The sequence below is a fragment of the Girardinichthys multiradiatus genome, chromosome 5 (genome assembly GCF_021462225.1).
Source record: "Girardinichthys multiradiatus isolate DD_20200921_A chromosome 5, DD_fGirMul_XY1, whole genome shotgun sequence".
In the NCBI taxonomy this organism is placed as follows: Eukaryota; Metazoa; Chordata; class Actinopteri; order Cyprinodontiformes; family Goodeidae; genus Girardinichthys; species Girardinichthys multiradiatus.
In genome coordinates this window covers 42,487,877-42,503,829 of record NC_061798.1, presented here as the reverse complement: position 1 = coordinate 42,503,829, position 15,953 = coordinate 42,487,877, and the positions used below count along the sequence as shown (strand labels likewise).

At 39.6% G+C, this 15,953-nt stretch overlaps 1 protein-coding gene across 1 annotated transcript in view; it reads right to left on the bottom strand.

Annotated features, from left to right (window-relative positions):
• LOC124867794 (voltage-dependent T-type calcium channel subunit alpha-1G-like) overlaps positions 1 to 15,953 on the bottom strand; it is a 107,841-nt gene that overhangs the window by 57,605 nt on the left and 34,283 nt on the right. Inside the window, exons 7-10 of the mRNA XM_047364397.1 lie at positions 13,385 to 13,697; positions 12,070 to 12,162; positions 11,408 to 11,993; positions 1,721 to 2,058 (exon numbers count right to left, since the gene is read on the bottom strand). Coding sequence (XP_047220353.1) covers positions 1,721 to 2,058; positions 11,408 to 11,993; positions 12,070 to 12,162; positions 13,385 to 13,697 — 1,330 coding nt within the window. The remainder of the gene's footprint in view (positions 1 to 1,720; positions 2,059 to 11,407; positions 11,994 to 12,069; positions 12,163 to 13,384; positions 13,698 to 15,953) is intronic.

The following is a 15,953-nucleotide window of genomic DNA, read 5'->3' as shown; positions in this document are numbered from 1 at the left end:
TGTTTGTCTGACCAATTAATGCACCATATTAAAAGCCATCAGGTCCTGCTTGCAACGAACACTGTTTAGTGTGATATGGTTACTGAGTGATGAAGACTTAAAGTTAGCAATTTTCAATAATAGTGAGGTGTTTAAAAATAATGCCAGAGGAAAGAAGCACAGAGTTTTAAGTAGCTATTTCTAAGGAAACAATTTGTTATGTACAGATATGTCTGCAGATCATTCAAGCTGGGAGAGAGCGTGGAACTTAAGTGGATAACAGGAAGGTTCTGTTTTATCCTTTTAAACCTTTAACCTCTATCTGTCATGAAACATGCTAAACCTTTAAAGGTGTCTATACTCCAGGGAATACACACAGAGACTAATATTTTAATAATGCTAGCTGCGTTAACCATGCTTGTCACTGATATAAGATGCTGAAGGCAGTTTCAAATGTCAACTTTGTTTTAGAATTGTAGTAAAACCCTGTTTTACTACTAATTGTGCCGTCACACCTTTGGTGTGATTCTTCTCCTAATATACAGAATTAATGTCCTCTTATGGACTGATAAGGACTAGCATAAATATTTTCTATGCAAATATCGTGATGTAATATAGTTCTGAAAGAAAAATCAGAATCGACTAAAATCCCTACAACAGCGGAAAAAGGTTTACAAAAATCAGAAAGGACATTTCTGAGGTTGTTTTTGTCTGTTTATAAATTCATCATCTTGGCTTCTGAGACTCTAAACACAGAGGGAGAAAAAGTGTCTATTTCTAACCATACAAAACAAACATTCATGTATGGATTTTCCATTAAGAAGATCCACTGCTGCTGTGACATTAAAAACACACGAACAGAATATGTCACAGGCAAGGGTGACGTTGTGTCGTTACTTCAGTGAACAAAGCCATTATGGATTATTTCTCACTGTTTATGCAAACCAACAACGCAGTGTAAACAAGCAGCTGGATTTCTGAGCATGCTCAGTGATTTCGGCCTGACACAGCAGCTCACACGAGATTACATCGTCTCTGAGATGTTTCTTCAAACTATAACTATCGCTTTCCCACTTTTATGATCATATTAACGTCTGAGATGTAAGGTTTTTAAATGATAATTATATAAAAATGTTTTATTCATTCACATAGTGAAGTTATTTCAACACATAGCTCTGAAGCCAAGTCTGGACTCTACAGGGAGTCTGTAGGCATAAAAATAGGACAAAACAAGGCAGCTCATTTTTCCTAAATATTCATCATTGAGTAAATGATGGCCATCCAGATGTGTCTCTCTGTTTAGGAAGCAGGCGAAATCAAAGCTTCCCTCATTTTTTCACAATCTGCCACTGCCACACAGCCAATCAGAGTGTCAGGTCTATCCTCCTCCACCTGATTACTCCCTTCACTCCCGCCTGCTCCTGCAACACGGCTCTATTTTCGCACTGCTCAGTCTCTCTCTCCTTTCCCAGGGTCATGCTTTAATTAACACTTGAGGTCTTATGAGTTTCTCCATCTCCTCATCCATGCTTGCACAAACCCACACACAGGAATGCACGCACACTCATGTTGTGATCCCATATGCTGGGTGCTGTAAGTGTTGATTGGAGGGTAAGTTTGTTGACTCTTCCACACACAGCGATTAGCACGTCAATCACACCGGAGTCACAGTCGGTCTGAAGGAGGCGCGCACCAAGCGGTGCATGTCAGTACAAACATGCTAGCAGTCTACACAGCTCACCTGCTCATGGTACTCTATCCCCATCGACAGAGTGTTAATGAGGATGGCAATCATGATTCCTCTGCTGAAGTATCTGCTGCCAACAATAAGTTCCAACTTGTTTTGGAGTCTCAGCCAACAGCATTCCCAGAGTGTTTTTTTTAGATCAGACCGCTGTGGATCACCATGACAGGGGCTGTCATGGTGACACGGGCTGTCGCTGTTGCATGAGTTTCTCTGGTGCTGGTCCTCATCTGGATGTTCACTGAGTTGGTTGTAGTAGATGCAGTACGGACATACAGAGGAATCTCCAGGGGCTTCACCCGGCAGAGGTAAAGAGGGATGCCCAGCAGACCCACCTGTGCACACACCAGGATGGAGAAGATACAGATGTAAGACGTGTATAGTAATGTGCAAAAGTCATGAGTTAGGCCTCATTTCCTTCTACAATGGGGGAAACACAGTGTCTTGCAAAAGTATTCAGCCCTCTTGGCATTTTTTCATGTTTTGTTGCTTCACAACCTGGAATTAAAATGGATTGTTTGTACCATATTAGGTTGTACAGAACATGTCTACAACTTTAAGGATGATGGTGCTACCACCATGTTTCATTGTGGGGATGGTGTTCTTGGGGTGATGGGATTTGTTGGGTTTGCACCAGCGTTTTCCTTTTAGTCTCATCTGACCGGAGCACCTTCCTCCATACATTTGGGGAGTCACCAACATGCCTTTTGGCAAACTCAAAATGTGTCTTCTTATTTTGAACCCAAAGTAACGGCTTTTTTCTTTTCCATAAAGCCCAGCTCTGTGGAGTGTACGACTAATTGTGGTCCTATGGACAGATACTCCAGTCTCTGCAACTCCTTCAGCGTTACCTTTGGTCTCTGTGCTGCCTCTCTGAATAATGGCCTCCTTGCCCAGTCTGTTAGTTTTGGTCTTGGCAGGTTTGTTGTGGTACCATTTGTTTTCTTTTAAAGTTAATGGATTTAATGGTGCTATGGAGAAACATCAATGAATTGGATTTTTTATAACCCCCACCCTGATTGTACTTCTCATCAACTTTGTCCCTGTCTTGTTTAGAGAGCTCCTTGGTCTTCATGGTGTGATGTATTTTGCTTAGTGGTGCTGCAGCCTCTGGGGCCATTCAGAAAATGTGTGTTTATACTGACAGATCATGTGACACTTAAATTGGACATGTGGACATTTCACTAATAATGTGACTTTTGAAGGTAAGTGGTTGCAGCAGAACATTTTAGGGGCTTCTTGCAAAGGGGGTGAATACATATCCACATTCCAATTTTCAGTTTATTCTGTTTGTTATGTATATACTCCACAAGGCAAAGGTTTTAGACACACTTTCTCATTTAATGGTTTTCTTTATGTTTATGACTATTTACATTGTACACAGATTCTCACTGAAGGCATCAAAACAGTGAATGAACACATATGGAATTATGTAGCCAACAAAAACTTGTAAAGATACTTTAAATATGTTTGTTATTTTAGATTCCTTAAAGAAGCTGTCCTTTGCTGTGATGACTACTGTTTACTACCTAACTCCATGTGTGTTCATTCACAGTTTTGTTACATTTGGTGAGAATCTACAATGTAAAAAGTCATGAAAATAAAGAGCCCAATTAAGTGAGAAAGTGTATCTAAGACTTCTGACCAGTAGTATGTATATATATATATATATATATATATATATATATATATATATATATATATATATATATATATATATATATATATATATATATATATATATATATATATATATATATATATATATATATATATACTATTTTGTGCAGGTCCATCACATAAAACAAGATTTAAAAAAAATATTTAAATTACAGGTTGGAATGTAACAAAATAGGTAAAAAGTCAAAGGGGTGAATAGTTTTGCAAGGCACTGCAGGTGTTTGATCCTCTGCTGATTTTCTAAGTTTGCTCACAAACAAAACCACATTCTCTAAATTTTATACATTTATTTTAATGCAGAAAGATGGAAAATAAAGAATATTCAGGAATAGGTTAATAAAAAAAATCACAAACATTGGAAATGTCATGGACCAAAGTTCAACCCACCATCTAAAAATTGCAAACCTACCAAGACATGGCTGACAACTTATAATGACTTAATAAACAGAGAAGTAGCCGAGAGAACCGCTATAATTCTGGAGGAGCTTCAGAGATCCACAACTTGATTGGAAAATCTGTCCCCATGGCAAATGTTAGTTGTGTACGCAACAAAACTAGGCTGGAAGACATTAGAGAGCTCCTTTTGTCTTAAGCTGTGTGGTGCCAGTTCATCCTTAACAAGAACTAATTCTTAATTCATTTCAGCCAGGTCAAAATGAATGAAATGTTCATAGTTCACCATCTAAATATTTTGAACAAAGTCCACAGCTCCAACTTAAATTAGCTTCCATTCATTTATCGTAATATGTCTGTAATAAAAAAAACATACATGTTAGCATACATGTTATAAATCATTCATGAATTAGCATATGGATTATCCTTTTTTATTCTCTCCTGTTTTCTTCACTCACATAAACCATATTTTATAATAATAACTGATGTTCTCACTCACATATTTTAATAGTTTTATCAACAGGAAAGAAAGATTTGACTGAAAAGCACCAATTTACTCTGGCCAGATGAGGCTAAAATGTAACTTTCTGACCAAGATGCAAAATGTTATGTGCTGTAGAAAACTGATCGTGCACATCACTCTGAACACGCCATCCCCATTGTGAAAAACAGTGACGGCAGCATCATGCTGTGTGGAGGCTTTTCTTTAGAAGGGACAGAAAAGTTGGTCACAGTTAATAAAAAGATAAATGGAGCTGAAAACAGGAAGAGAAAAGCAGTTAGAGGCTGTAAAAGACGTGAGACTGGGGCGGAGTTCAACTGAACTTACAGCCGGAGCTAACAAGAAATGGTTTAGATCAAAGCTCACATGGTACAAAAGGTCCAGTCAAAGTCCACTTGTTAGTCCAGAATCGATGGCACGACTTAAAAACTGATGTATACACATGCTCTCCATCCAATCTGACTGAGCTTGAGCTATTTTGCAAAGAGGAATTGGGAAATATTTTTGTCTCTGGATGTGTAAAATACCCCAAAACACTTGCACCAGCCTTAAAGTAGTCAGTCAGGGGGTTAAATACAAATGCAGGCACACTTTTCATAATTTTACTTGTCCACCTCACAATTATATGCTACTTAGTGTTGGTCTATCAAATAAAATCCCAAAATGTTTACGGGCTATAAATGCTTTTTGTAGGGTACTGTAGCACAGTTTGATGTACAGGAAATACGATTTTGGCACCAACAAGGGGATTTCCAAAGAACTGTTAGGTGAAAACTTGGCATCAGCTAAAGGATGATGCATCTCTCAGGCCCTTTGTCAGGTCTGTGCTGGATGTTTTCCTATTCCAGAAAGACATGACTTTCAGACACTCATCATCTGCAGACAATTTTGTAGGCCTGACGCTACTTCTTTTGTCCCCCACTTGTCAACTTTCTTCAGTGTTTCAAGCACACACTGCACTATGAGCTGTTGTGGCCGAGTACAAGGTTTCACAGAAAAAGAAGGAAAAAGCACCCAGAGAAAAATGCTTAAAAGACCTCCAGAAAGCCCGAGGAACTTCTGATCAAGACAGGTTTAAAGATTGAAAAAGGTCTGGCTCCTTGGAAACAGAATATAATGAAATTAAATGTGGTCAGAGCATGGTAAAAAGCCATATTTAAATGTTTCTCTCATGGGCACATTTAGTCATTCAACATATTCTCCCATCCAGTAAAGGAGAGAACCTTTTTTTCATTTCAGGGAGACAATAACATGAAAACCACAGTGGAGTCGAGGCGCTTTGCACAGAGGGAGAGCTATTTTATTAGAAAAGGGACATGTGTGTGTGTGGTGTGTGTGTGTGTGTAAACAGGCATGTTCCTGGGAGGCCAAAGATTTCAGCATCATTTATTAGGAAGCCGCTCAGGAGGAATGCTCTGATGACATAACAACAAACGTTAATTTAGCACAAGGACTTGACTTGTCATCACAGTTTCAACAAATTCATGTTTCACTGGAGGCAGATATAGGAAATCCAATGTACCCATTCAGCGGTCTGTGTCTACAGATAACATAGGCTCCTACAGCAGGAGGACTACTAGAAATGACTAGACTTGCTCCTGTAGTGCATTAGATGATCTACTGAGTCATTTCTCCTCTCTTTCAATAACACCTATAATTTATTGTTGAACTAAATGAAAATTTGATGTGCATTTCTCTATTGCCTAACCTGCTTTGTATTAATGTGTCTTACAACAGTTAGCACTAATCGCACGGTAAACCCACGTAGTGCTCTGAAACATCAGGGAGCTTTCTGAGGTCTGAGTAAAAGCCCTTAACAGTTTTAATTTTTAAATATTTTTAAATTTAAGATAGTTTTAAGTATCTTGACATTATGACTGGAAAAGTATTATTTTTTGATTGTGATTTAAGCACCAAGTAACGTTAACTCCACAACAAGAAAATGGTGTTTTACCAGAAAACTATTTTCAGTAACAAGTAAGACAAAATAACCTTTTTGAATGTTTTAAATATCTTGTTGCAGGTCATTCGAGTGAACATTTTATCCATTTTCTCCCACATAGAGCAGGGGTGTCCAAAGTGTGATCCAGAGGCCATTTGTGATCCTTGATGGTTGATGCATATAACAGACATTTGTTTTAATGTTTTGTGACAAATTTTCACTGATGCAATAAGGTTAATTATAATCTTCTTAAAATTAGAAAAGGTTGGGTACAACAAAATATTCATATGGTATTAACCATGTTTTGCTTTCATTGTAGTGAATTTCACTCAAAAGCAAACTTGGACACATTCATTTTGATAAACTATGCTGTGACTCATGTCTTGATTCTGTGGCTGAGAAAAGAATAAAAACATTTATAGACCAAGCAAATGGATGAAAATAAACTAAACAGATTTAGGACATTATATGCATTTCTATAAATACGGCAATCCTTTTGTATTTTTACAAAATCAGATCATTTGTTTGTTGTGTTTTTAGTCAATTGTTGAGCAGGTCAGTCAGTCATTTTCTACCGCTTCTTCCATAGTGGGTCGCGGGGAAGCAGGTGCCTACCTCCAGTAGTCTATGGGCGAGAGGCGGGGTACATCCTGGACAGGTCGCCAGTCCATCGCAGGGCAACACACAAACAACCACGCACACACTCATTCATACACCTAAGGGCAATTTAGAGAGACCAATTAACCTAACAGGCATGTCTTTGGACTGTGGGAGGAAGCCGGATTACCCGGTGAGAACCCACACATGCACGGGGAGAACATGCAAACTCCTTGCAGAAAGACCCCCGGCCAGGAGTTGAACCCAGGCAACAGGGTTGAGCAAGGCAGGTGCAGGTGAAATTAAAATTTTCACATTCAATTTAGTTTTTTGACCGATCACTGGCACTACTACTCCGTTTAGAGCTTCAATTACATTTTTGTGGCAAAACGTTTGGACACAGCAGCTTTAGACAGTAAGGACTTTTATTAACTCTTTTCATGATTTTGCAACTGTATTGGACCAAACACTACATTCTTGGATCCAATTTCAGGGGGAGAATACATCAAAAGTATTCTGCACACATAGACACTAAAATACACCTAATAATATCATACAATGAATATTTCTCTACATTAATAGATCATCAGAGGAGCCAGAATGGTTAAAGTCTAAACATCCGGGCAGGTTGTCAGTGCACAGTCTGCTGTTGCAGAGTGAGGTTTATGCTGCACAGTATCGCCTTCTTTGGAAATATTTTTGTGTTTGGAAGGAGAAAAGACAGTTCAGCCTGTTTAGCCTGTATGTTCACAATGACTGAGGAGAACAGCAACTCTGACAGCTTTGCAGAGGAATGACAATTTATAATTTAGACAAAAGACAGCAATCAGCTGCTGCAGGAAGTGTTGCTAACTGTGCTATCCATGCTAATTGCTCATAAAAATAATGTTCTTGACTTCTATTGACTAAGATGGTAAAGTTCTTTTTTATTACATGTAAATATTTGTTGTTTCTTCCTCCGTGTCAAGATATTTTACATTTTTACTCCTTTTTATTTGTCTCACCAAAAAAAAGGACAAAAAAAATAAAAACATCTACACAAAGCAAAGACATTTATTGTAAATACCCAAAAGAAGGGAAGTTTGTCTTTTCCATCATTTCTTTTCATTAGGAGGTGTATTATAAGTCTTATACATAGCAGCTTATACCAGAACAAAAACAACACCAGGAGTTTAAGTAAGAGAGCTTTGGACTGAAAATTGTTATTATTGGCAAATATTAAAATTCAGACCAAACTAGAACGTAAAAGAAGTGCATGAGAATACATTTAATTGCATTTCCATTTTTGTAGTCCAGGTCTATGGACTTGTACTCACAGTACCCTGCAGAGGGATCATGTACCAGAGAAATACAACTGTGCTGCTTTGCGATTAACCGGAGTATCTAAATACACCAGAGGGTAAATGCAGTCTGCTTGACCTCTCTGTGCATTGCACAATGTGCTATCCCAAGGAGACTGAAGATCTGATTTAATATCCTACAACATGGCTGGATTTTCACAGGAATCAGGAGATCATAAACGTGAGAAAACTCATCTTTAAAAGCCTCGAGGGACTCTGCTGTGGTCAAGACAGAGGGGACAAAGCAGTGTCCCTAATTGGCAGTTTCTGGCAGGTTTTAATTAAGACAAAAGTCAACAATGACATTTCCTAAAGACATAATGCTTCTGCTTCACTTGCAACATAACCAGAACTATTTTGTTTAATTAAAACTTTACAAATTTTTTTAGTCAATTAGGTTGTTTTCCCTTGTCTCCTGATGGACTTCAGTGAGAGGCTGATTAAACAGGTAGTCTTCACTTCTGGAAGATGTTCAGTGAACTGATTGGCTTCAGTTAGCTTGTGATGGATGGTTGCAGATATAAAGATGTTTCAGTCTGAACCTTCTCAGCGAAGTGTGAGGTCTTCTGTGACAAACCATGCAGTGCACATCAGGCTTTCAGTACCACAACTTTAACAAGAGTAAAGCTGAGATCACTCTGTTGAGGGTAAAATCTGATTGGCTGATTATCTGCAGCAATCGTCATGTTAGCTTGATTCATGGGTAGAGAGGATGAGCTCGTCTAGCTGAGAGGTACTCTTACTGAGCAGGAGAACAATATGTACCATCACTTTTAGATCGGACGTCCACAACAAACATGCAAAAACGAAGGCCTTTTTTCTTACATATCATACAAGTTGATATGGAGCTACAATAAAGCCACTGTGTGCTGTGCAAAGATGCACCCAGGATCTCAGAAGATTAGATGCGTGACCAGTGGCAGTTCTTACATGAATGGCTCCATGGAGGGCAGCAGAAGAAGAGGCTGCAGACTACTATGTTTGCCCCCTTCATGGCAGCTTTTATGATACAGACATCCACAAAAATGCATAAGTGGTAGCGTCATGAGTTAAGCAATCCAATAGTCTGTCAAAACAGTAAGTTAAGGTCACCAGACACAAAGAATGCCTCCTAAACTTGTTTAATGGCATTAGCCACACGTGATGGAGGTGGATAGGGGTTGTATTTTGTAAAAACACAAAGCAGGCAACTCTAAGGTATGTTAAAGTACTTTTGAGGACAGAGGGCAGCATGATGGGATTTGTTTTGGCACCCTAACATACTCATTAGTTCCACCATCAGGCCACTGGGACATGGATACACCCCAACTGCCTCTAACACATTGCTCTTCCCATAATGCCAAACATTTGCCTTCTTGCTGTGCCAGCTCCTTCAAAATGTAAATCATTTACATACCCACAGCTTTCACTGCTTTTGCAGCATATTACATCTAAACTGGACCATTCTTTCTTGCTGCTTATTGTGATTAACACATTTATCAAGAATACAGTTTTAATAAAGTTTTAGTAATGAACAAATCTGATAGTAAGTTAGAGTTTTTCCACTGAAATCTTGTAATGGGCACTATAGCAATTAATATAAACAAATATTTAAAAAATATATACTAATTATACTTAAAGAAATGCTTTTGTCCCTTGTGTTTAGAGATCTGCAAAAAAATAATGATTTAGTAATTTGAGAGTAAAATATATCAAATTTTCTTTAGGTTAACTTTTCAATAATGTGAAATGTACAGTGATGTTCTGAAGATAAATATTAAAATTTTTAAACAGTTTTTAAAAAAACCCAGAGACAAACCTTTTTATCTATCATCCATTCATTTTCTGGACCCGATTAATCCTGTTTAGTGTTCTGGGGGTTGGTGACTTTCTTAGCAGCCAAAGGATGAGAGGCGGGGTACATCCTTGAGAGGTCACCAGTCCATTACAGGAACAATACAAAGACAGATAACTATGCACACATGCACTCTATGACCACTCAGCAGCTAACAGGCATGTTTATGGGCTGTCTGAAAACCACAATATAAGGGAAGATGGTTCCTGTGCTCTTATTGGATCCATGCTTTTATACTAATTCAGACCCTACCATGTCAATTATGCATCTGAAATCAATATTCATCCAGTTTTCATGTTAATTTCAGCCTAATTTTCCGGTTCTTAGCTAGCAGAAAAGGCACCCAGTGTTGTCGTCTGTTGGTGTACCCCACCAGAGATTGTTTTCTGTATGTCACTGTAATGAGTGGTTATTTGAACTCCTGTTGCCTGTCTATTATCTTGAACCCATCTGCCCATTGCCCTCTGGGCTCTGAGGAGCTAGGTATTGCCATGCTGATGAAAGTTAGCTTTCTCCATTGGGTGCCTGGATTTAGCCTTAGGGATAGGGTGAGGAGCTAGGTCATACAGGCAGAACCATTGTTTTTCCGCATTGAAAGGAGTTAGTTGAGGTGGTTTGGGGATTGTATCAGGATGCCTCCTAGGCACTTTCTTTTGGAGGCACGTCCCAATGTAAGGAGACCCTGGGAAAGACCCAGAAGTCACAAAGGGGACCATATATCCCGTCTGGCCTGGGAACGTTTTAGGATCCCCCAGAATGAGCTGGAGGATGTCGCCGGGGAGAGGAATGTCCGGGTTTCACTTGTGGACCTGTTGCCCAAGCAACCCAATCTCAAATAAGCGGAAGACAACGGATGGATGATTAAGATATATTTTTATTTCAATCAATAGGAATAATTTTGATTTTATGTTTTAAATCAGATCAAATTATACATGTTTGCTTAAACTTTTTGTGTAAAAAATCAAAAGCTGTGAAACTGTAGGTTATCATAAAGTGATAATCTCATACTGGCCTACGCCTACCAGATTACCAGGAGAGAATATATCTATGTTGCAGAGAAAACATAGAAACTCCACACAGAAAGGTTGAAACTTAAACCCAGGACCTTCTGTTTTTGAGACAACCATGCTAACCATCAGAGAGATACCCTGTAACCTGAATTCAAACATAAAAATGGCCTAAAAACAGTTATCAGTGCTAATGAAATAAGAATAATCCGGTTTGCTAAAATATTTAAGACAAACAAAAACAGATGTACCTGAAAGTTGCATGAAAGTTTATGGAGTATAAGTCCATACTTTCAGCTAAAATCCTCCACCTGCACCCCTGTAAGACCCTTAGTGTGGTATTAGAGCTTTTATGCACTCACACAAAAAAATACACTCAATTGACTCACTGTGCTCGAGTACCAGCTGTGGCAGTCTGTTGATAGTTTCCGTGGCAACCATCCTCTTCTGGTCCCGGTCCTTATCATCCAGGTGACTGAGGAGTGGTGATATGAAGGGATAATTAAACCCCTTCCCTCCATTGCTGATGGCCAGCTCTGGCTGAGGCTGATGCTGCTGCTGTTGATGATGGTGATGATGCTGGTGATGTAAATGATAAACTTGATGAAGGTGTGATAAATCATTGGAGGCGTGGCCCGAGTGCCGGTTGGCGAGTCCGTTCATCTCTCCAACTCCACCCCCTCGAGCCGACCCGCTCCCTTTACGGCAGACGCAGGCGCATTGGAGACGTGGGCGAGTCCGAATGATCCAGCGGGAGAGACGCCGCCACGCCTTGCGACCCAGGTGGGCCAGATAGCGGATGATCTCCTCATAGCAGCTCCCGGGCTGACTGTCACTGGCCAGCGTGGAAGCTGATTGCTGGAGCTGGCGGGCACGCTGCTCTGATTTCATTAAGGCATGTTCTCTCTGCTTTGTTTCAGAAAACTGGGTGGCGATGACGACCAGGCACAGGTTGATCATGAAGAAGGAGCCCACCTGGCAAACAGTGCAAACAACAGCTTTAGACAAGTTTAACATTTTTGAATGTGTTTGTGGTTTTGTGAGTACTTACAATGATGAGAAAAATGAAGTAGATGAAGTTGTAGAAGGAGTGTGCATCCATGACGTAGTACATGATATCTACCCAACCCTCCAGGGTAATTACCTGAATAAATGAAATCAGGTAATCACAGTGGCTGAAGTTAATAAAGCATGATGTACACTGCTCAAAAAAATAAAGGGAACACTCAAATAACACATTCTAGATCTGAATGAATGAAATATTCTCACTGAATACTTTGTTCTGTACAAAGTTGAATGTGCTGACAACAAAATCACACAAAAATCATCAATGGAAATCAAATTTATTAACCAATGGAGGCCTGGATTTGGAGTCACACACAAAATTAAAGTGGAAAAACACACTAGAGGCTGATCCAACTTTGATGTAATGTCCTTAAAACAAGTCAAACTGAGGCTCAGTATTGTGTGTGACCTCCACGTGTCTGTATGACCTCTCTACAACGTCTGGGCATGCTCCTGATGAGACGGTGGATGGTCTCCTGAGGGATCTCCTCCCACACCTGGACTAAAGCATCCACCAACTCCTGGACAGTCTGTGGTGCAACGTGACGTTGGTGGATGGAGCGAGACATGATGTCCCAGATGTGCTCAATCGGATTCAGGTCTGGGGAACAGGCGGGCCAGTCCATAGCTTCAATGTCTTCATCTTGCAGGAACTGCTGACACACTCCAGCCACATGAGGTCTAGCATTGTCCTGCATTAGGAGGAACCCAGGGCCAACCGCACCAGCATATGGTCTCACAAGGTGTCTGAGGAGGCACAAAGGCGGAGGTAGCAGTCCTGCTGCTGGGTTGTTGCCCTCCTACGTCCTCCTCCACGTCTCCTGGTGTACTGGCCTGTCTCCTGGTAGCGCCTCCAGGCTCTGGACACTACGCTGACAGACACAGCAAACCTTCTTGCCACAGCTCGCATTGATGTGCCATCCTGGATGAGCTGCACTACCTGAGCCACTTGTGTGGGTTGTAGAGTCCGTCTCATTCTACCACGAGTGTAAAAGCACCACCAACATTCAAAAGTGACTAAAACATCAGCCAGAAAGCATAGGTACTGAGAAGTGGTCCGTGGTCCCCACCTGCAGAACCACTCCTTTATTGAGTGTGTCTTGCTAATCGCCAAAGATTTCTCCCTGTTATCTATTCCATTTGGACAACAGCATGGGAAGTTGATTGTCAATCAGTGTTGCTTCCTAAGTGGACAGTTTGATTTCACAGAAGTTTGATTTACTTGGAGTTATATTGTGTTGTTTAAGTGTTCCCTTCTTTTTTTTTGAGCAGTGTATTTATACATTCTGCAATGATTTTACCTGAAATATAGCAATCCATGCATATCCTATGTTATCAAAGTTAATAGCTCCTTTGTGAGGGTTTATGTCCCCAGCCCGGCACTCGTTGTAGTACTGGTACCAGTTTACACATGTCACTGGTCCATCTGCTTTGAGTCCAGTCTCTGAATGGGCCTCCTCAGCACCCAGAGAGCAGTAAGTCCGGGCCACACGACGACGAGGCACGTCGGAGCACCGAAGCATCCCGTTATCCCTCTCCATCGAGCAGATGAACGGATGGTCATCTGTGCCATCAGGCCGGTAATAGCTATTTAGGAAGGTGATGTTGTATCGCCTGAAAAAAAGAAGGGTACCATCATTACTGTGCAAAACTTTTAGACATCAAATAAACGCTGCTTCAATCTTTTCGTTGGTACTAAAAGCTTTGAGATGATCTTTCAAAGTTTTTCTATGGACTTTAGCTGCTGGTTTTACACTCATTTTGTGATCATTTCTTCTACTTAACAGCAAAGGTCTGTAAATATTGCAAAAATGACAGAGAGCACAACATAATACTAAAACGCAGATTAAGATGTTTCATTCATGGTCTGAACATCTAACAACTATTACAAAGTATTCATACCACTTGGATTTTTATGCATTTTGTCACATTACAACTACAGACTTTGGTGTATTTCCTTGGAAGTTTATGTGAAAGTCCAACGCAAAGTAGAGTGGAAGAAAAATCATACATGATTCTCTACATTTTTTCCATAATAAAATTCTGAAAAGTGTGGCATGCATTTGTTCTCAGCTACCCTGTAATTACAGCTGCCAATCATTTACTGTATGTTTCTACCTGCTTTCCACACCTAGAGAGAAATTTCTGCCCATGACGTGTGTGAAAGACAATGTTCGAATCTTGCCACAGCGTCTGAGTTGGATTAAGGTCTGTACTTTGACTGGACCATTATAAAAGTTATACCACAGTCTGAAGCCTTTTGCAGCCTCTAAAAGGTTTTTTTGCCAGGTTTGTTATGTATTCGACTCATTTTTCCATCAGCTCTGACCAGCTCCCATGTCTGGGCTAGTTTTTTGCCACAAAAGTGCTTTGTGTGTAGACTTTTTCAGTTTTGTCCGCATCTAACCAAAGCATCTTCTTCTGTTCTTCTCATTTGCTGTGACTTCCAGATGGCTTGTGGAAAACTATAAACTGGACTTTTTTTGCCTTTCTTTGAACAATGGATTTTTGTTTTTTTTCACTCCGGAGAGCATGGCTATTAATTTATCTCGTCTCCTTCCACGTTACAGTGCTTCACAATTATTTGCATCACATGAAATTCCAATAAAATACATGAAAGTTTGTGGCTGCAATGGTCAGATTAAATTACACAAAGGTGCATTCTATTTACTAAGTGACAGATCAAGCCAACTGATTGCACTGGATTTTATTTATTTGGGGCTTTCAGAATAAAGAGGACTAAAACAATGCACAGCACACTTCTTAGATTTTCATTTATAAAAATACTTTGGAAATTTTTATTTCCACATCATATTTATGCACCACATTTTCTTAGTTTATTACCTAAAATGCTAACATAATATAATGTAGTTGTAACATGACAAACTGTGAAACAATTCAAGGGGTGTAAATACGTTTTCAACACATTTGTAGCCTAGACGTCTACAGTCAATTTGGAGTTTTCGGATACATTTTCACAAAAAAATGCTTAGTTGTTGAATCAGTTAAAATATTAAAGTATTAAATGTTGGAATGGAATACCAAAATACTATCTGAAAAACTAATTTAGTAAAACTCTCAATAGTTTCTGGATGATAAATAATTTTACCAACTTCCCAGGAAAAGTTTTGTTCTTACTAGAATCAACAGACGGTATGAAACACACGATGGGTACAGATTGAAGAAATGGGTATAAACACAGAGAGAGGAAAATGTGGATGAAGGGAATGGAATTAGAGAAAGGGAGGTTTCTGGGAAGAGCAATCATTCATCGTTGGGGTAGAAAAGGGGTCAACAAGAAGCAATGCCTTCATGCTTCTTATTAGGGAAGGTCATGTTGTAAATAAATAGAAAATATATGCACATTCCATACATGTAAGGAAGTATTAGTTTTGAGCAAAAAGGTAAAGGCTTTGGGGCAAATACATGAGAGTCAAACACTGCAACACTGCCATGCGTGAGAACATGGCAGTGTTGCATGGAAACTGTAGAAACAAATCTGATAAATGTCAGTCAATGCTGATAATTTTGTTCAAAGTGTTGGAGATCCTTCTTTAATGGGTTCATCTGCTTTCTGTTGAGAGTTCTCACTGATTGTGAAGCTAGTTTAATAATTAATATCAACAATAATTTTGCTAGAATCCAGTGAAATATTACAATCTCTAAACTTGCATTATGTTGCTTGAAAACATCCATCCATCCATCCATTTTCTATACCTGCTTCTTTCATACAGGGTCGGGGGGGAGCTGGTGCCTATCTGCAACAGTCTATGGGTGAGAGGCGGAGTACACCCTGGACAAGTCGCCAGTCCATCACAGGGCAACACAGACACATACAGGACAAACAACCTAACAAGTCATGTTTTTAGA